The sequence below is a fragment of the Trichomycterus rosablanca genome, chromosome 26 (assembly GCF_030014385.1).
Source record: "Trichomycterus rosablanca isolate fTriRos1 chromosome 26, fTriRos1.hap1, whole genome shotgun sequence".
NCBI classification, from domain to species: Eukaryota; Metazoa; Chordata; class Actinopteri; order Siluriformes; family Trichomycteridae; genus Trichomycterus; species Trichomycterus rosablanca.
This window is the reverse complement of record NC_086013.1, coordinates 13589187-13610118: the sequence shown is the minus strand read 5'-3', so window position 1 is coordinate 13610118 and position 20932 is coordinate 13589187. Positions and strand designations below refer to the sequence as shown.

The following is a 20932-nucleotide window of genomic DNA, read 5'->3' as shown; positions in this document are numbered from 1 at the left end:
GTGAGTACACCCCTAAGAGACTACACCCCTAAATGTCCAAATTGAGCACTGCTTGTCATTTTCCCTCCAAAATGTCATGTGATTTGTTAGTGTTACTAGGTCTCAGGTGTGCATAGGGAGCAGGTGTGTTCAATTTAGTAGTACAGCTCTCACACTCTCTCATACTGGTCACTGAAAGTTCCAACATGGCACCTCATGGCAAAGAACTCTCTGAGGATCTTAAAAGACGAATTGTTGCGCTACATGAAGATGGCCAAGGCTACAAGAAGATTGCCAACACCCTGAAACTGAGCTGCAGCACAGTGGCCAAGATCATCCAGCGTTTTAAAAGAGCAGGGTCCACTCAGAACAGACCTCGCGTTGGTCGTCCAAAGAAGCTGAGTGCACGTGCTCAGCGTCACATCCAACTGCTGTCTTTGAAAGATAGGCGCAGGAGTGCTGTCAGCATTGCTGCAGAGATTGAAAAGGTGGGGGGTCAGCCTGTCAGTGCTCAGACCATACGCCGCACACTACATCAAATTGGTCTGCATGGCTGTCACCCCAGAAGGAAGCCTCTTCTGAAGTCTCTACACAAGAAAGCCCGCAAACAGTTTGCTGAAGACATGTCAACAAAGGACATGGATTACTGGAACCATGTCCTATGGTCTGATGAGACCAAGATTAATTTGTTTGGTTCAGATGGTCTCAAGCATGTGTGGCGGCAATCAGGTGAGGAGTACAAAGATAAGTGTGTCATGCCTACAGTCAAGCATGGTGGTGGGAATGCCATGGTCTGGGGCTGCATGAGTGCAGCAGGTGTTGGGGAGTTACATTTCATTGAGGGACACATGAACTCCAATATGTACTGTGAAATACTGAGAAGAGCATGATCCCCTCCCTCCGGAAACTGGGTCGCAGGGCAGTGTTCCAGCATGATAATGACCCCAAACACACCTCTAAGACGACCACTGCTTTATTGAAGAGGCTGAGGGTAAAGGTGATGGACTGGCCAAGCATGTTTCCAGACCTAAACCCAATAGAACATCTTTGGGGCATCCTCAAGCGGAAGGTGGAGGAGCGCAAAGTCTCGAATATCCGCCAGCTCCGTGATGTCGTCATGGAGGAGTGGAAAAGCATTCCAGTGGCAACTTGTGAAGCTCTGGTAAACTCCATGCCCAGGAGAGTTAAGGCAGTTCTGGGAAATAATGGTGGCCACACAAAATATTGACACTTCAGGAACTTTCACTAAGGGGTGTACTCACTTTTGTTGCCGGTGGTTTAGACATTAATGGCTGTATATTGAGTTATTTTGAGAGAAGAATAAATTTACACTGTTATATAAGCTGCACACAGACTACTTTTCATTGTGTCAAAGTGTCATTTTGTCAGTGTTGTCCCATGAAAAGATATACTTAAATATCTGCAAAAATGTGAGAGGTGTACTCACTTTTGTGATACACTGTATATATATATATATATATATATATATATACGTGTATGTATTTGCATATGTGTACATGTATGTATATGTGTATATGTATGTATGTATATATATGGCTATATTTGCCTCATTGTGCAATATTGTCACATGCCACTTTCATATTTAATAATTTAATTACTATGCAATCTTTACACTGAAACTATACCTCATGCATAGTCATTACATTTACCAGTTATCCATTTTATGTAAAATACAAGAACTACTCAGTTTTTCTGTTTGCTTTTGTTTTGTTTTGTACTGTTAATTATTTGGTGTATTATGCTACTGGGGCTTACATTTCCTTCGGGATCAATAAAGTATCTATCTATCTATCTATCTATCTATCTATCTATCTATCTATCTATCTATCTATCTATCTATCTATCTATCTATAGATATCTAACTCAGAGCTGTAATGTCTTTCGTATAGTGTACTGCACACAGTGCACAAGTCTTTATTGTATATCTTTCATAATAATAATTGTTATGGTTTATGAGTTTTAGTATCTCAGCTGTGAACTAGTTGGTTAGGCTAGGTATTAACACCTTCACACGGCTGTTCTAACCTTATTACTAGGGGTGTTAGGGCTATATTTACATGCATGGGCACAAGTAACCAACGATGTTCGATCATAATTACTAATGATACATGTTATAGTACTTTCTACACCATCAAATTATTAATTTGCTGTATATATTGTTTATCTAAGTACATTTTCTAAAAACCTATAAACCTATGAAATAACTCAAACTTGCAAAGTATGTCACAGAAAAAGAACAATTGCAAAAATCACTGAGATCCTAGGACTGCCACAAAACACACAGGATAAAAGAGACACACAGGCACTCACAAACAAAAAGATACAAGCCTTCTGTATGAATTTAATTAATTTATTGATATTTACATCTATTTGGCTTTCATAAAGCCAAACGTACCTAACGCAGAGCCCCATTAATAAGACTCACACTTAGTCACATGATCACAATTCAGTTCACTGACTCATCTGAAACCTCAAACATGGAGGCCTTACAGTGACTCAGGTACATACATTCACAATTTGTACTTCATAAATAAATAAAAAAAGCACACATACACACATACACACACTCCTTGTGACTCCTTGTGTTATTAAAGGTTTTTTAATAACTCTGCTTTAATTAACCAATTAGGTGTAAAAATTCAGTTTACACCCGTGACTGTACCCACAATGTAGCTGAGTATGCAAAATGCTTCTTTAGTTTTGTACCAGAGCTATGAAGCTAATGTAACTAACAAGTAGCTCATGTTTAAATGAATACATTTGTGAAAAGCAACCCAACACTGCTATCCAGATGTATAGCACATGACTATACTGTACAGCAAAATTCAATAATGTATTCATTCATTAAAAAAATTATTGTCGCTTTATCTTAGTCACAGATTTGGTGCATATAGCACCTGGAAACACTGGGACCAAGACACACCCTGGAAAGTTCACCAATCCATCACAGGGCAACGAACACTGATCTAAGCAAGATAAACAGCTTTGTAAAGGCAGAACTTTGTAAAATGATTCTGGGTGACATATACTTTTATTTCATGTTAGCTTAATTAGCCATGTAGCACAACTGCAAATATTAAACACCAAACATGGTGATCCAGGACACTTTGGTAAAAGAAAACGTTTTCTTTTTGCCCAAGTATACCTTTAAAGTAATTTCCTGTTGTGATCCATATTTAAATATGGACCCACATCTCTTAAATACATGAACATTTTAGGAAAAATAAAGTGTCATGATGAGCGACTTTGAAGCTTTAGATACAGAGTGCATAGTTCTTTGACATTCTTTTGCCCACACACACACACACACACACACACACACACACAGAGTCCTGCTCATTATGCGAGGTAGTGTACAGTTTCTGTCTTTCCCCATGAGGAGTGTGTTTTCATCCCTGTGCCCTGAACAGCAGCAGTTTTCATCAGGAGAGTATGGGACAGGGAAGCCCTTTTATGGAAGCTCAATCAGGGCTGTGTCTCAAGTTCCAGACTTCTAAGAATCAAGCAGGCCCAATCTCAGTTCAGTTAACTGTGAGCCTTTGTTCAGGAAAACAATCTCAGTATGTGGCTCACAGTCTTCTGATGAAAAAAGTCCCAGACCAGACCAGTTTTTTGACCCAGGTAAGTCCAAGACTTTAAAGTCCATCTTTAAGGCTGGAGACTGGATCACAACCGTGAGGAGTTGGCAATCTCATAGAAGAGCACATAGGCGTCACTGCTGCGCACCTGGCTGGAGGACATTGGACTTACCCTGAAATCAAGAGAGAAGAGGGGAATTAGTAAAGTCCAAATGCAACAATTACACCTGACTATATTTATTAGCAAAACAGGCTGTGTAATGTCAGCACTTTAACAAGCACTGTTTTTATTAAATATTTATTATTGACCTCAACAACAAAAATCCTCTAGTTTTCACTCAAACAGCATGGCCAATAATGCTATATTGCTGACTTCTGGACACAGGTGCTCCCATACAGCTACCCATAGGGCAAACTTTGCACAGGTGCACCAGTAAGGAGACTCACTGATCAGCTGTTATTCCAGCTTAGGTGTACAAAAAGCAATGTTAATGTCTTTTTCTATGAGCTACCTGGAGTCGTTGTAGGAGTACCACTCTCCTGTGGAAGGGTTTCGGCAATATGCGGTGTAATGGCCACCCAGAGCTGTGCCGGTGTGATTGGACACGGCGTACAGGTTATAAACTGCATGCGCTGGAGACACAAAGCAGAGAAGAAAGAAAAACAGTAAGATTAGATTTACTTCATTACTGTTCTGAATGAAATGCAGTGAAGAAGTAATTACGATCCAGCCTGATTTGCTGGTGATTATTGACAATTAAACATTCTAATTAAATGCTGAGGATGGATGAGAGCTACTTACTGCTGTTGTCTGAAGCAAATTCACACAGATCCAGTTCTTTAATGGGAAAGTTGACAAATGTGGACAGCTTGGCTGTTTTGAGACGAGTATCCGAGAAGCGTTTCAGATCTAAATAAGCAGGAGAGTCAAGGACCAACAAGCTTGTACATACACACATTTTGTACTGACATTTTATGTCTATAAATTGGCCAACAAAATCTAGACCTTCAGTCAGTGACGCTCTCTGCTAAAGTCTGAATGTTTAAAAAAAAAAAGGCACATTTATTAATATAACGCTATTTGAAACTTTCAAACATAATGTACAGAATTACAAGAACAACAGGAGTATTGTTGGGATTTCTTCTTATTCTTATTTATAAGTAATTCATGTTTATATGTATATTACATTTTTTGTATTTTAGGTCTGACAAAATGTTATTGTTCAAAATATTTAGTCATAAATATTACCTCCATAAAATTAAATAATATTATAAATAACATCTTATTTAATTCTATTAGAATGCTTGATTTAATTGGCAGAGGGACTTTGAAAAGGATACGAAGCACAAGGACTTTTGGGAATTTCTGGATGGTGAATTTCTTTGTGCATTTCCGTCTGGCTTTACACCTCTGGCATGTCTGTAAAGTAAAAAAAAAAACACAGATTAGGATGAGAAAAACAACATACGTGTTTATTAAAAAGGAGTACACATAAAATACATAAAGTATACACCAGTTTGAGAAACAGGCAGAAATCATTAAAAATGAAAGACATGTAATGAAATACATTTCCCTTTGAGGTGTATCTTCTACAATCATGATCATATGATTTACGATATGTAATCTCCAGGACTAGTCTGGGCACCTGACCAAGTGTTGGGGGGGGGGGGGGGGGGGGGGGGGGTATAGTCACATGGAGCTTAGCGTGCTGTGTGTGAGAACCCAACACTGGCAGGTGATAAGAAGCAGGCAAGATTGGACACGTGTCGGAGAGGGCGTGGTCTGATCTGACTCTCTTTGATCAGATCAAGGGTTGTGCAAGTGACAGCGGTTCAGAATTGGGAATATAAAACTAGATTGAAAGATAAAGGTGGAAAAAGACAGCAGGAAGGTTCATCTCTCAGGATGATCAGAGCTGCCACAACTTTGGGAACCAATTTCTGAAGTAAAGCACTTACTGGTTTCTCAATGCCATCTAGTACGTCCTCCTTAGTGAAAAGCCGAAGGCAATCGAGCAGCGTCACCTCACCAGAGCTCTGTGACAGCAAAACACTGCAGGTAAAACACACTGGACTGACACTGAGAACAATGAACTCTGTGTGGATGTGTGTGTTTACCTTGGCGATAGGTAAAGACAGGTCCCAAAATGGGTCGAATACGGTAGAACAGAAGCCACACTCGTTGCAGGTCAGTGAACTCTTCAGCTGGCCCACAAATAAATCTGTCGCAAAAATAGAAACACTTTTAACACAAATACACGCTGATAAATACACTATCAACACAACAGCAGGTTTTTCTTCGATCATTTACCTTGTGTGTGTAAACCCAAACAATATATATAATTCAAACTCATATACAACTGTTCATTAGGAATGATTCTATGTGGCCGAAGATATGTGGACATGCTCCTTAATGGTTCGGTCCTGTTTTTTTAGACACGCATTAATAACAGGCGTATAAAATCATTTATATAACAACTGGGGAAGACCCTGTTCAGCATGAATCATAAAGAAATAGTTTGGTCAGTTTGGTGTGGAGGAACTACAGTGACCAAATTAGTCTTAACTAAGTTAAAAGGATTAATGCATTACACACTATAATATTTTTTTTATATAATTTACATAAACGTATTAGTTGACCATAAATCAGTAAAAAAAAAAATTGCAGAACTTTAAATGGTGTGTCTATTTATGTAGATTTTGGGGGAATGAAACTTTTATTACTTGCTATCTTCATCAGCCTTAGTGCAGAACTTAATAAATGTCAAGAACCAAGTATAGCTTGGCTGACTTTCACATAAGTAAAACACTGTGTGAATTTGATTTATTTGCCAAACCATTTTTTAAAATAAAGCACTCACCGACTACTTTGCTGTCTTCTCTCTCCAGGTACCTGTTCCACATCTTCTTGGCTTTCTCATCATCCCTGAGGGCAGACACGTTTATAAAAGGCTTTAGATCTCAATTCCTCTGGATTAGACGTTAGTCAGTAGAGTAAAGTTTGTGTTGAAGGAAATAAAGTGCACATACGAGAGGTGGTCGAAGTCCTCTATAGATGCTTTTGGCCTCAGCGACCCCCTGTTCACTTCGTTATGGAGTCCGTCCAGAAGGAAACGCAGGAACTCCTGAGCATCTTGCTGACTGAATAAGAAATAAATAGAAATAAAGATATGAAAGAAATACTGACACTTGTAGTCTCTGTAACAGCAACCTGTCAGTAAACTACACTACATGGCCAAAAAGTATGTGACCAACACTTTGGGGAAAGTTAGGCCCATTAAGACATGGTTTGACGAGTTTGAATAGAGAAACTATGGTGGCCTGCACAAAGCCCTGACCTTTATCCCACTAAACACCTTTGGGATGAACTGGAACTTTAATTCTGAGCACAAACAGACACACTCTGGGACTGTAATTGTTGCAAAAGAGAAACAAACTCTATTTTATGTTGCCGTCTGTTTTGGAGTGGGATGTCCAGTACACTCATGCTCAGGCATCTACATAATTCCAGCCAAATAGTTTACTTTAACTGACGGCATGTTAGGGACAGAAATAATAAGCCGACATTGTTTCTAGTTTAAAAGTTCTTACTTGTATCCCACGAAGCGAGGAGCATACTTCTGAATCTGAGTTTTGAAGTCAGAAGGGCTGATTGCTTCATGACTCGCTGACGTCCACAGTGTCTGTGTGAGCTTCGCAAACTCTGAAACGATCACGAAGATTCAGGTTAGTGAAAATCAAAACACACACTAAATCCTACTGATGTTCTTAGTATGTGTAGATGCTTACCCTCCATGAGCGCCGCCTTGGCCCTGCAGTTGTTGTTGAGGTCCGTACGGTGTGTGTTGCGCAGACAGTAGTCACGCAGGTCGTGTGTATTACTCAGACACTGCAGGATGGAGTTCATGAAGCACTACGGAAGGAGTGACAGATATTCCATGTCATAAATAAGCAATGCGATACTGGTGACCTACTGGCATAAATTTGTATGTGTTCAGGTCAAGCACTTACAGTGTTCCCCAGGTTCCTCAGGCCCACAAGTCCCTGAGCATTCTTAGAGTTCTGTAAAAGAGGAAAGAGAGATATAGAGAGATCAGTATCCACTACACTATCCATCTACAAACACATGTTTAAATACTGAGCATCTTTGGATAGCTGTACTGGATTTTAATTTGACCAGATTCAGTATATTAGTCACGTTGGAGCTATCAGTGGAAAGGTTCTGTGTTAGTCTCTGGCAGGTTGTTAGTTCAAATCCTAGAAATATTTTGTTGTATAACAACAATGACAATAAAGTCTATCTTATCTTATATAATCTAACTAAGATATATTTGACTAGGGCACTAGAATAAAGCGGTAATATACAGTATGATATATAATACACAAGGTGCAGTGTAGAAATAAGCCTGGCTTAACCATGACAGCACTCATACAGGAGACAGACATAAGCTATGAACTCTGATTCCACCAAACAGCATGTGGGTCAATTTGAAGAGACCCCCGCTGCTCAGCGCTCCTCATAAATAAACAGAGCCCATCTGTCGCACCACAATAAGTGCAGTGACAAAGCAACAAACTGTTCATGAGAGCAGGGATTAGTGTACAGTGAAAAGCAACCGTGTCAATATCACAGTGTGGCTTAGCAAGGAGCTCGCAGTTATTCTTTAAAAGTCTGACAGTTGCTGGTGGTTCCCAAGCTTAGGGTTTCTTTTAGGTAATAAAATGATTACTAAATTGCACATTATTTTAGCATATTATATTTTAATACAATTTCTTCAATAAAGGGATGGAAAAAGCTCAATTTAAAGAAACTCCAGAGTCCCACTAAACAGCTTCAGTGCCCAGCCCTACACCATACAAATGCTCTTTTGACCAAATGGACACAAATTCCCACAGACACACTTCAAAGTCTCGTGAGAAATCTTCTCAGAAGAGTGGCTGTTGTTATAGCTGGAAATATCACATAGGTCACTCTATTTAAATAGCATTTGTTTTTGAAATGGGATTCCAACAAGCTGATGGTCCGCTGTCCACATACTTTTGGCCATATAGTGTATGACATGGCTGAAGTGTTGACATTAATTCAAACACCACTGTGTCTAAGAAACAAATAAATCCATTGTATTAGACTAAAGGCGTATAATCAGTATTAAAAAGTAATCAATCACATTATACACCACCTGATACCCACCTCAGCGATGCTGGAATGTTAAATCCTGCTTAAAATCATGCCACAAATCCTTGTCCTCGTTTGACCCGCATTAATGATGCTGTGCTATTATAGCACTATAAGTATCAGTAACAGAATGTGTTCCCAGCATGTGCATGTATTTGTGCATCAGTGAGTTCAATTTACACCTTGTTTAAAAATGTAACAGTACAGTTCAGCGGACCGTAACGTCCTGCTCCACCACAGGTCACTGAAAAGCAACATGTTCATGCTTGTGTCTTATCTGCTTTATCATCTAGAAACATTGCTGCTTTCTGAGGACTGTGTGTGTATCCAGTTCCAGGTATACACAGGGGGACCCAGTCCAGCGCCAGTTCCTTGTATACACAGCACTGTACTGAACAGCTAAATTTTCCAATGAACATTAATAACAAACCAGCCAAATATATGAGTAATAAGACAATGTGCCAATGTTCTCACACATACACATAATCTCTCAGCCAAAAATATAGTAGTCATGTCAGTTTTCATCTATGTTTAGTCCAGCTGCCAAAAATGCTTTATTTCTGCACTTGACATACAATGCTGTTACTAACAAGTAAGGAAAGCTAATATTTAAAAGCTGTCTAACATCTAAAACTATCTAACAACTTTATGATGCATTACAACTAAGACTTCAAGCTGCTTTTAACAGCCAAAAGCAGTGCTCAATCTCAAGAATGTTTCATGGTAGACTAGAAATAATTCTCACAGCCATGTTACAAAAGCTACAGAGTGTTCACAAATTATTTAATATCGTGTACCAAACTGTGTTCCAAGAAATTATGTTTGTCTTGGAAACCAGCACATTGTCTGCCTAGTAATTATTTACTTAACACTTAACTGTTAGCTACAGCTTGCGAAGTTCCAGTGCAAAGTTAAAAAGGGAGTCGGACGCCAGACGTCATTAACCTGGATGATGCAAATTCATTCAACCTGAGTCACACGACTCAGTCACTTCAAACAGTAGGCCGCAACAGCTCGAGCCTCTCACACAACTCCACAATAATTACATGACTAGAATGAGATCTTCTGGCAACTGCACCCATTTTACACCAGAACTCAATTATGAGGCATGTTCTCTTCGTCAAAGCGTGGGCTCAAAATGTTTCTATTGCATCACCCGCTGGTTTCATTCCAGCTAAACCCCAGTGAGCTGCAAGGGGGCAATCATGTGGCTCTGTTTTTCTTGGGATTGCATAACACCATAAAATCTTATTGGCTTTTCAGTGAAAGCAAAGGGGTTAGCATTAGTTGGAGAAAAGTGAAGTGGAACACTGTGTCCCTAACATCAGATTTTGGAACATGTTATCACATGTAAGAGACTTACGGTGCCAGCAGGCTAAGCCAAGTGAGCATGTGGCCAAGTGTTCATCACAGAAACAAATCCCTGCCTCCCCCCGTGCCTCCCATGCCAACAGTTTACCTCTGTGCCAGAAAAACTCTCTCACACAGTCAGTAATCTGTACTGATAAAAAAAAGTACTTTGCTTTGTGTGATAAAAAAAAAACCTCGACTGAAAGTTCACTAAGGTCACGGGTAAAGAAAGACTCCTCAGCAATTCTAGAAAACTATCTGATAAAGCACATTCCTTTAGAAGTGAGCACTCAGCTGCACACCAGGTTGATTATGTAACACTTTATGATTCTAGCAGTACTGTTATCACCAGACTGAACAAAGTCAAGACAGGTTAATGCCAACCATGATGCTGATAAGCCTTCATCTTATCGAAAAATCAAGCACACTCAAGCCATCAGGTCAGATCATTTTTGCTCAGTCAGGGTAGAAGCAGCAAAGGCATGAAACAATGACCGGAGCGGGGATGAATAAAATGTGAGTGCAAATGAGGTACTTCATTTAGACACATTTTAATTTTATCAGAAACACCTACCACATAAACATACTTAGTGGCAAAAATATACTTTAAAATAGAAATATTAAAACGTATACTACATGGCCAGTATGTGGACACCCTCCTAATCATTAAGTGTTTAAGATACACATTGCTATATAACAGGCATATAAAATGTATAGAACCTGTGATATACTTCCAACTTTGTGGCAACAGTTTGGTGAAGGCACTTTCCTGTTCCAGCATGTCAGTGCCCCAGTGCACATGAGTTTGCTGTGGATGAACTCATGTGGCCTGCACCTCCAGTGGCCCTGACCTCAGCTCTAGTTTTTTTTTTCTAATCTCTACTCTCAGATCAAGAAACTCAACCCAGAAGATCATGATCTTTGGCATAATTCTTGGTTTTAAACTGAAATCTGACTACAAATGCGAATCATAAATGATGCTGATAAGCCTCCATCTTATCAGAAAATAAAACACGCTCAAGCAAGCAGGTAAAATCTTTTTTTTTTCTGTGAGGGTAGCAGCGGCAAAGGCATGAAGCAATGACCTTCAGATCTGTTGGGTGCTTGATAAGGGTTTTGGCAATGTTTTTTTTCTGATATGATGTGCTTTTCAGCACAAAATTGTGCAAGACCTGTGATCAAATAGTCCCTTATTCTTCTGCATTGCAAATTTTAATGCATTAAAGGCATCAACAGGCCATTTTGGGGGGGGGTCAATAAATGAGTAAAGAAGTTCACCCAGGTGTATTGATGCAAAATTATTGCATATAGTAATAAAAGATCAGCCCGATCAGATTTGCAGCAAATTTATTGGGTGAAGAAATACACCCTGGATAGGGCACTGGTGCATCTCAGTTGACCACAGACTTGCTTATTCACTCCCTTGCATTTGTGTATTTGGAAAAAGGAAATAACATACCAAATTCCCAACAGACAGTGCCTTACACTTCAAAATATTGTACACTGATTGTATGTAATTTATACGTTTGGCCATTTTGCCATGTAACAAACTAAACGAAACGGTTATGCGCACTTAAGGATGCGCAGTTGGAGCTAACTATTTAGTTAAAGCGGCTGAGTAGCACAAAATACGCAAATCTTGCTGTGGATCAGACACTTGCTCTACTAATCAAAACAAATAGTAGATCAAAACTAATCTAGTACTGGTGCATAACCAAAAAGAGCGCATGGGACGCGCTGGCTACAGGTGGGCTGCAACTTTAAAGCAGCTATACAGGTTTAAACATCCCAGCAATGCGAAAAATATTAATACATAATAGCCAGGTTGATTTTCCAAACAAACGGTACAAGTAGCTGCAGAAAGCTGAGACTAAAACGCGCAGATTGTGCATGAACAAGTCGCTTCAGTTTTGTTCGGATTTGTTATGGAACAGCTGTGCTTACCTTCGCTTGGTTAATAATGAGCCCCACAAATGTGGAGACCAGCATGGAGCGCGACACGGAGCCGGTTTTCCTGCGCTCGGCTTTGCTGAATGGGAACGCGGAGGCCGGCGCATCCTCCAGCACCGTCACGTTGTAGGACTGACGCAGACTGGGCATGATGACGGAAAACAGCACAACAACAACAACAACAACAACAACTCCGATTATCTCCGTCTGTGCAGCAGGTCTGTGTTCAGGCTGATCTTCTTTCTGACAGATGTGGAGATGTGCGAGTTACTTTGGTCGATCGAGTGTCCTTGATGGGATGCGGATTAATAAACGCGAATTACAGCCAGTGCGCAAAACGATCCCGATTGACAAACAGACAAATAAATAAATAAATAAATAGACAATATAAATATTATTAAGGTAAAAAAAGATGCAGAGCTCAGACAGTCCGTGTGTGCTTCTTGTAGATCTGCGCTGCTGTATGGAGACAGCACTGGAGCGCTAATGGAAAAGTCAGTGCGCGGATTTGGTTTTTAGTGGCGCGCCGACACGCCCCCTTGAGTCGGGACGGACGTCACGCCGCGCCTCTACGTCAGCAAGAGAGGGACGATACCTTCCCAGTTCACTGTTGGATTTCTGCGCCAGTCTGAGGTTATGTATTCACCCTGTGTTGTATCGTGCCCTCTTAATGACGTCACAACACCAGTGTAATAATGCGTTACTGTTACAGCACGATCAATTAGTGAAAGGTGGTGATGTTGCTGCTGCCACGGACCTATTTCACATCATAGTAACACATCACATTTCTACTTCCAGCCGATTAGGAGCATCACCAACCTCATCACCTCTTGGTTGTTTTGCCCCCAGGACCACATCGCAGCCCCCTCATCCACCCCCACCATGCCCAGCACATCAAATTCATCACCGCATTGCCCCCGCCTTCTATGACGCATGAGTCATGTGCCTTCTGTGTGGGGTAAATCGTGAATGAAACCGAGGACGAATAAAAGGTGAATGAAATTGCTTCTCTTAGACAAATGTATATTCTTTATTTTATCAGAAAAAATCCTTCAAAAAGTATTAAAACGAACACTATGTGGCCAGCAGTATGTGGACACCCCTCCTAATTTTTAAGTTCAAGTGTTTAAGATACACACACTGCTATATAACATACGTATAAAATAATAAAAAACAAATTATATACATCCAACTTTGTGGCAACAGACTTTCCTGTGAACAAACTAGTGCTGGGTGGTATGACGGTACATTCGATATACCGTCTTTGATTCCTCATATGGTATGGATTTTTTTAAATACCGCCATACCATAGCATAGTTAATACATTTACATTTACATTTTCAGCATTTAGCAGACGCTTTTATCCAAAGCGACTTACACAATGAGCGGAACACGATGAGCAATTGAGGGTTAAGGGCCTTGCTCAGGGACCCAACAGTGGCAACTTGGTGGTGGCGGGTCTTGAACCGGCAACCTTCTGTTTACTAGTCCAGTACCTTAACCACTGAGCTATCACTGGCCCTAATACAACAGCTGTAGGCTTCAGTACGCAGCTAATCATATAATATTGTTCGCCGCTAAAAGCGCTTTGAAGCGTTTTGCATATTAGATACAGCTCACAAGTTAGCCAGGTAGCGTTAGCATGAGAGTGTTAACAGATGAGAGAGGTTTCCTCAATATGGTGAAAAAAGAAACAAAAACAGATGGAGGATGAAGAGAGGAAGACCAAATATGCACCGGAAGAACCTGCCAAAGAAATGAGGTGTCAGCAGTTTAGAACAGACTAAAACACTATATACTGCACGGTTTGTCAAGCCATGGCTGTTGCAAACAACGACATTACGAATGTAGTAACAATCCACATATGCAAGGACACGATTCCTCTATAGACAGTCAAAAAAGAAGCTTTCAAAGCAATAATTAAAACACTGGATTCCAGGTATGTCTTACGGGCGAAAATACTTCGTTAGTCGCTATTTCAATGTTATACACAAACTGGGAGCGGAGATATTTAAAGTCGTCCACTTTTCAAACGTTGTTTTATTTGTTAAAGGGAAAGCTAAGGGTAACTGTACAATACTTAAGTATTAAATAAACAGTAAAAATGTATTTATTGCAACTCTTCCACGCATACTGATTCCATCATATATTGTGTCATTTTGTGGGGCCAAGCAAAGCTTATAGTACTCAAAACCTTCATTATATACATAGTGAAATGAAAATATTTTATATTCAGAATCTTAAAAAATACCATGATACAAATGTTTGGTCATACCGCCCAGCCCTAGCACAAACCCAAGGCTTTAAAGACATAGTTTAGAAAGTTTGGTGTGGATGAACTCCTGTGGCCTGCACCTCAGCTTTAGTTTGGTTTAAACATTAATTCTAATTTCTAGTCTCAGATCAGGAAACTCAGCCCAGAACTTGATCTTTGGCATAATTCTTGGTTTTAAAATGAAAGCTGACTATAAAAATTTGTCACTCCACACAGCCATCACACGACTAATCATAGCAATGCTTCTCTCACACCGCTGCCATCAGCCTTGGCGGAGCAGGTGTGGTTGTTGCTCGCTTATGGGCAGGAATTCAGAATAAATGACTAGTCTCCATGTGCCCAGAGCAGAGGGTTCATTCCTATTAGCTCTAGCGCCACATGGAGAAGTCAGCTCTCCTGCGTCAGGGACAACTGAAGATGCAATTATGCACCCATCAGGAGCACGTTCACGCCTTCTGTTCCTCCAGCTGTGTGGGCAGACCAACTGAGACAAACTGAGTGATCATTCATTTTGTGGTATTTTGGAGATCTGAAAGATCATCTGTTGGATGTTTTTTGTACATGACACACAAAGGTTCGGTGTCCTGCTTGTTCCGATGACTGTTCACCAGCAAATGGTGTAATTAGTACAAGCTCTGTGATATGATGAATACAAAAGTCAACACGGGCATCCCTCCCTCAGACACAGCAGGTGCTTGGTGAACCTATAGCAGAGCTGAGATTTGAAACTAAGAGCTTGAGATCTCAGCAGTGGTGGGCTGGAATGTTTTTTTGGCTGCGCCACTCATGCACCCATGGTTGTTTAGTTTATCCAAACACTTGTGTACCTGTACATCTGTGGCTTCGCCTATTATTCACAAATCATGGACCTTTGCAACATTGCATAAATCACTAAGGAAAAAAGTTTGTAAACCCTTTGGAATTGTTTAAGATAGTGTCCTACTGTACAGTGTTAGCCTACTGGGTAGAGCTTGGGCTATCAAACAGAAGGTTGTAGGTTTGAATCCTGGCTCTGCCATGCAGCCACTGTTGGGCCCTTGAACCCTCTTAGCTTTAGGGGTGCTGTGTAATTGTTAACCCTTGGCTTTGATATGTGAAAAAAAAACACCCACTGTACTGTACATGTGTGGATGTATATATGATAAGTAAAGGCATTTTATCTGTCCTAGATTATTATTATTATTAATATTTTCATCACAAGTACTTATTACTTCATTCAACTCACATCTAACGCATTCTGCCAAGGAATTAAAGAATTTAAAGGTAACAGCGATGGCATGAACAACAGTGGTGTGGCGTGTAAGACCACTGCTCTTTAGAACAACTTCTCTCCCTCGTCTCTTTTCTTTTTAAATCTCTCCGCTCACTCTGATATTTACATAAGAAGATTCAGAAGCGGTAGTGAGCAGCCCAGTCCCATATTGTGTAAATAAGTGCAGTCCTTTCTGAAATACCATTCTAAATCAAGCTTGTGTAATGCCTTCTTTAAGCTTATAGTCAACCTTAACAATGATTTCTGCCACAGACATGCCAACAGATTCACTTTTAACCTCGAATCAATATAAGGTCTGTGGACTGAAGCTTGGATCCTCACATAGATTCTTGTTAAGTGTCTGTTATAAGCTTACATTCTCCAGGACTCTACAGAAAAATCTGAACAACACCAGATGGTTTCCACCCTCTGTCCTCCTAGTCTTTTTCACATGGTCTAGTGACCCTTACAGGCAAAAAAAGTACTCAAGGACAAAGCTCTGTGTCTCTATAGTGATATTAGCCTGTGTGTATTAAACGGTCGGCTGTGTGGTTTATATAAGTGGGGTAATCAGTATGCTGGGGTGGTGTACTCTTTGCAGACCTGATGTATGTTCAAACTGCAGTATAAAGGACTTAAATATACGCTGCCTATGCAGTTTAGTGGATGTTAATGCTGTTAATGGCATCTTTGCCTTAGGTCGAGTGTCTATGTACAGACATGACTGGCTATGTCGGGGGTCAAGTTCTGACGTGAAGTCCACTTTTCTTAACTGTATTAATTCTCCACACAAGGGTTATGCCCCACATGCCACAATGAATGAAGTTATTCTTATTAACAATTTTAGATTAGACTGGGATGCTGGACAGTAACACTAAGTGTTAGAAACATTGAATATACAGTATGGGCTGTTTTCTTCAAAATTACTAAAGCACTGGATGAGAAAAGCAGGCGATGCTTTATTTTGGCAAAACAGACCAAGTGGCATCACCACTGCACTACCAGTGTAAACACATCACACACACATACATACACACCACATCACACATGTAAGCATTCTAGATCTCTTATAAGTTCTGACACACACCAATTGTCGTCGGCTGGACTACTGCAGTGACTCAGTCTGAACCCGCCCGTCTAAAATAGAAGCACAACATTTCGCTGACCTCCAAACGATTCCATATTAGCACACAGTGCACGCGTCACAGCGACACACACACAAACATCAAAGTGATCTATTAGTTTCATCACTACATCACAAACGCACAAGAAAACAGCATGAACCTGCTTGCAACAGATGTCAAAGGTGTACATACACTTCAAAAGCACGGGTATGTCGAGGCAGACTTGGTCTGTTTTTGTTTATTAATTATTTCCTTTTCAAACTTGCAGGCCACTGGAGTTCTTCAACACCAATGTTGTCATAGACGTCTTTCTAAACCCTGCTTTGTGCACAGTGGTACAGTCCTGCTAAAAGAAAGGTCATTCCCCAAATTGTTGCCACAAAGTTAGAAGTGTTTCATTGATTTCATATATAACAGATTTTATGCACCTGCTAGTTATGGGTGTCTCACTGAACTAATAGATTACAAGGAGTGTTCAGATATTCTTTGGCCACACAGTGTAAACCATTAAGTCATATGTATGCAAGACTGGTATTGGTGTTTGTGTGTCAACAAAGTCAGATACTGAGGACAGCTAAGTGTCTAAGAACATGCGATGATTGATGTCAAATCAAATCAAAAGAGCTCACAGACCAATAACATTGACGTCAATGGTATACGCCAGCTTTACACAGCTTTTGCACTTACACAGTAACCACAGGCAATACATTACAGTTTGTTGGGTCATTACAATACATTACAGAACAGCGTCCATGGTACAAATCAAACCAATGTTGAAGAAACATTCCCGCCAAGCCAGGAATTTCATTATTGTGAGGGGGGGTTTCTGTAGGTTTGAGTCCAGTCCTGGCCTGCCTTACATTTAGTGTTTCTCTGTGAAACTGAAACCACCGCAGCACTGACCAGGATAGAGCAGTTAATGAAAATGAAATTAAAAAAAAAACCTAAGCTTGTCTGTTAAAAATGTCAACTTTTCATCGTAAGTTATCGGGTAAAAATTCAGCAAAATCTGGTCTAGGTAAGATCCTGCATTAGTTCTGCGGTCGTCATTGCAGTTGGAGTTCATTTTCGTATCATATTTAAAGAGTTTCCCTTTAAGTACAGAAAGCAGATTGTTCTGTTTGTGAAATGTACTCTGCCTGAGTTCTGTGCAGGAGGAAATATTTGTACCAAGCATCCCTATAATGTTCCTATTTAGCTGAACTCTGCAGTAAGTCATTGGCAGGGAGTCTGTGCAGAAAGACCAAGCGGGCTTCCTGGAGCTTTGTGTAATAAGTTACTTCACACAGTCAGGTTTGTTAATGTATGTTGTAGCACATCTTCCATGCTTGGTTTTATTTTAAACTCTAACCACATTTACAAGACCTGTGAATAAGCTCAAAAATAAGCCCAACAGAGTCATGCTAACTGAGCCAAAGTCAATTAACACCCAGGCTGATGGTGACAGGATGAAGAAGATTATTATCTGCTGATGGGTTATAACTCGGCCAGCACAAGACATTCAAAAGTCGTGGGAAGATCTTTCGTCCGACATTAATATGAGATCTATGGGATTTTTGGCATTAAATTGTTGAATGGAAGTTCATCATCATATATATATTTACACCTGGAAATTGATACATATTTAAGAAAGATATTTTTGCCAAATAAATTATTCTGTCACAGAAAAAAACAATGACAAACAATTTATGGAGTTTAAATACCTTTTTGTTCATCTTCAATCTATAGACACTATGTAAATGTAAAGTGGATATATGCACTGATACAATAAGCAATAGGTGTTCTACCATGCTTTATGTGACAAAAGAACAGAACATTTCTCAGAGGGCAAAACGTACTGTGTCTGAAATCTGACCTGTTCTATGACTTTATCATGAGACTGATCTGAAAGAGACGTTCATTCTCTCATTACAGCGCAGGCACAGAGAGACAGAATGAAGACTAATGAAGCGAAATACACAATCCATAAGCACAAAACAGTAAGCAAAAATATGTCAATGTCTTGTCTTTGAAAATTTCAATCAAATACAGATCAAAAATTAATTGCAAATAATCTATGGCTGTTTTTATGTGCATTTTTCCTCCTGTCCCAACTTTTTAGAAATACTACTTGCAGAAATACTAGCACAATCCGGATCCTGCTTTATAGGTACTATCACAATGATTTCTTGCTTTGATTACTGACAAAACTGAGTAAGCCAGTGGTAACTCATACTAGACTGGTTCAAGCACCACCACTGCCAGGTTGCCACTGTTGGGTCCTTAGGCAACTTTAACTGCTTGACTTGTATGCAGTCACAATTGTACGTCACTTTGGATAAATGCAATAAATGTAAACAAAACTGTTTGGTCTTGGTGATTTTCATATATTATTAAAATGTTAAAGAATAATTTCTCACCCAGAACAGGGAGATTGAGAACCTGAGAACTCTGTGATGTTGTAAGAACACCAGAGGTCAGGTTATTGTTTTCCATTTCAAACATGGTATGTGCAACATAAACCATTAAGTGAACTCATCCTATATACCCTATACACAGTACAGAATTAAACAGTAACGTTTCGCAGTAATGCCGTCAGAAGAAAATCTTCACACACTTTGGCCTCGGCTGAGCTGGTAAAAGTCCAACTGCAAGCTGGTCATTGTTACATAACATCAGACTTGTTCAATACGCCAACAGAAAGTGTTTGATGTCAATAAGCAAGTCCCTGTTTTACTGGGGTATACAGTCGATGTACAAAGTTTACAAACACTATATAGCAAAAAGTATGAAGTTAAGCACCAACACAGAGCCCTAACCATATTGATCTCCTTTAGAGTAAATTGGAAGTCAATTGCAAGCAAGGCTTTCTTGTCCAACACCAGTCCATGATGCTCTTTTGACTGAACTGGCACAAATTCCCACAGACACACAGCTAAATCTTGTAGCTAAAGTGAAGGCTGTTATAGTCACAAAAAAGAATTCTGAAATGGACTTCCAACAAGGTCATGGTCATGATCAGGTGTCCACATACTTTTGCCCATATATATGTTATGAAGTTTGATTGTTTTTAAACCCCTTAGTAAATCAGTGCCTAAATGTGAGAGAACCTTTTCCCTTGTGACATGAAACAAAGTAAGCTTTCCATTGTGACATGAAACCTAGTAACATTAAGACTCGCTCTCGTTTCAGAAGACAGTCACTGACATTTTAACCTGAAATAATCTTTCTCTCTATCAAGATCTTTAATCTGAGAGCTGTGACCACGGTCTGACTCACATTTAGGCAGAGAATAACCAGAGCACTTGACAGTTTAAAATAAACATCTATTATTAGCCAGTAAATGGGGTCTGTCTGTTCTGTTCAAGGTGTGATAAATCAACTTTATCCAAGTTCAGAACACTCTCAATGTCCAATAAAAAGGTTTTAGTGTCCTGCATTTTAAAACCCAGTAGCACTATTTCTGTAATTCCAGCATACAAAGAGCTGAGCTATTTATTGATAATTATCCAACAAAACTGTTGTTTATTCTATCAAAAACAGTTATGCCTGTAGCTAAAACAAATATGAAAAAACTTGATCCTATAACTTCTTTGAATTAAAGAAAACTAATCAGAGGTTTAATTGTATGGTCCTGGAACAAAAACAGTACTCTAAACAATAGGTTATAGAACACAACGTCATTCACACAATGTACAAAATACTTAGTATTAATAAACACCTTTTTAATTACTGTGACTAATTGCAGTTATACTGTGATTAATGAGATAATAAAAGGATATTAAATTAAAGAATAATCTGGACTAAGATAAACAAAATAACCCTGAGGGACAAAACTAATAATTATTAATAAAAACAGCTATAGAGTTAGAGACAGACAGACATGGAGTTGTAACCTATAATAAAATAATAAGATAATAAGTAAAAACAGAAACAAACTGACATAAAATCAAACTAAACCATATCATAAAAACAAGAGCAATGAAATACTTCAAAACCACTGAAACTATGAAACCCAGGTGCACAAAAGCACATGGAATAAACACTATGCTGTGCAATGAGTGACATGACTGGACGGTATAAAAAGGAGACTTGATGAGCTGGGGAATGAGTGGGTCAGGTGACATGATTTGCACAGCATGATGGGTGTTGTAGTTTTTACAGGTCCCATTGAGTAGAATATATGATATATTTTTGCACATTTTTGACTGCATGTCTTTGGACTCTGGGAGGAAACCGGAGCTCCCA

The 20932-nt window shown here is 39.6% G+C and overlaps 1 protein-coding gene and 1 long non-coding RNA gene across 3 annotated transcripts; one reads left to right on the top strand and one right to left on the bottom strand.

Moving 5' to 3' along the window:
- Positions 1 to 2329: 2329 nt before the first annotated feature.
- Positions 2330 to 12526, bottom strand: LOC134303251 (ubiquitin carboxyl-terminal hydrolase 2-like). Its single transcript, XM_062988602.1, has 12 exons — positions 12049 to 12526; positions 7590 to 7640; positions 7368 to 7491; positions 7170 to 7281; positions 6609 to 6719; positions 6440 to 6504; positions 5697 to 5800; positions 5538 to 5615; positions 4920 to 4998; positions 4381 to 4488; positions 4091 to 4211; positions 2330 to 3751 (listed from the first exon to the last, which is right to left on the bottom strand). The coding sequence occupies exons 1-12, from the start codon at positions 12202 to 12204 to the stop codon at positions 3667 to 3669; spliced, it is 1194 nt and encodes a 397-aa protein (XP_062844672.1). The 5' UTR covers positions 12205 to 12526; the 3' UTR covers positions 2330 to 3666.
- LOC134303252 (uncharacterized) lies at positions 12480 to 19023 on the top strand. Of its 2 annotated transcripts, XR_010007633.1 has the most exons (4): positions 12480 to 12687; positions 12853 to 13046; positions 18620 to 18684; positions 18807 to 19023. It is a non-coding gene; the product is annotated as an uncharacterized LOC134303252 (long non-coding RNA). The 2 variants fall into 2 exon arrangements; XR_010007632.1 differs by having other exon boundaries at positions 12480 to 13046.
- The last annotated feature ends 1909 nt before the right edge of the window (positions 19024 to 20932 follow it).

Excerpts from the sequence above, each read along its gene's own strand:
- LOC134303251 (XM_062988602.1), bottom strand. The coding sequence starts at position 12,204 with ATGCCCAGTCTGCGTCAGTCCTACAACGTGACGGTGCTGGAGGATGCG. Across the intron at positions 6,505-6,608 it reads GAGGACTTCGACCACCTCTC|GGATGATGAGAAAGCCAAGA; the intron begins GTATGTGCACTT and ends GTCTGCCCTCAG. Across the intron at positions 4,999-5,537 it reads TAGATGGCATTGAGAAACCA|ACATGCCAGAGGTGTAAAGC; the intron begins GTAAGTGCTTTA and ends TTTACTTTACAG.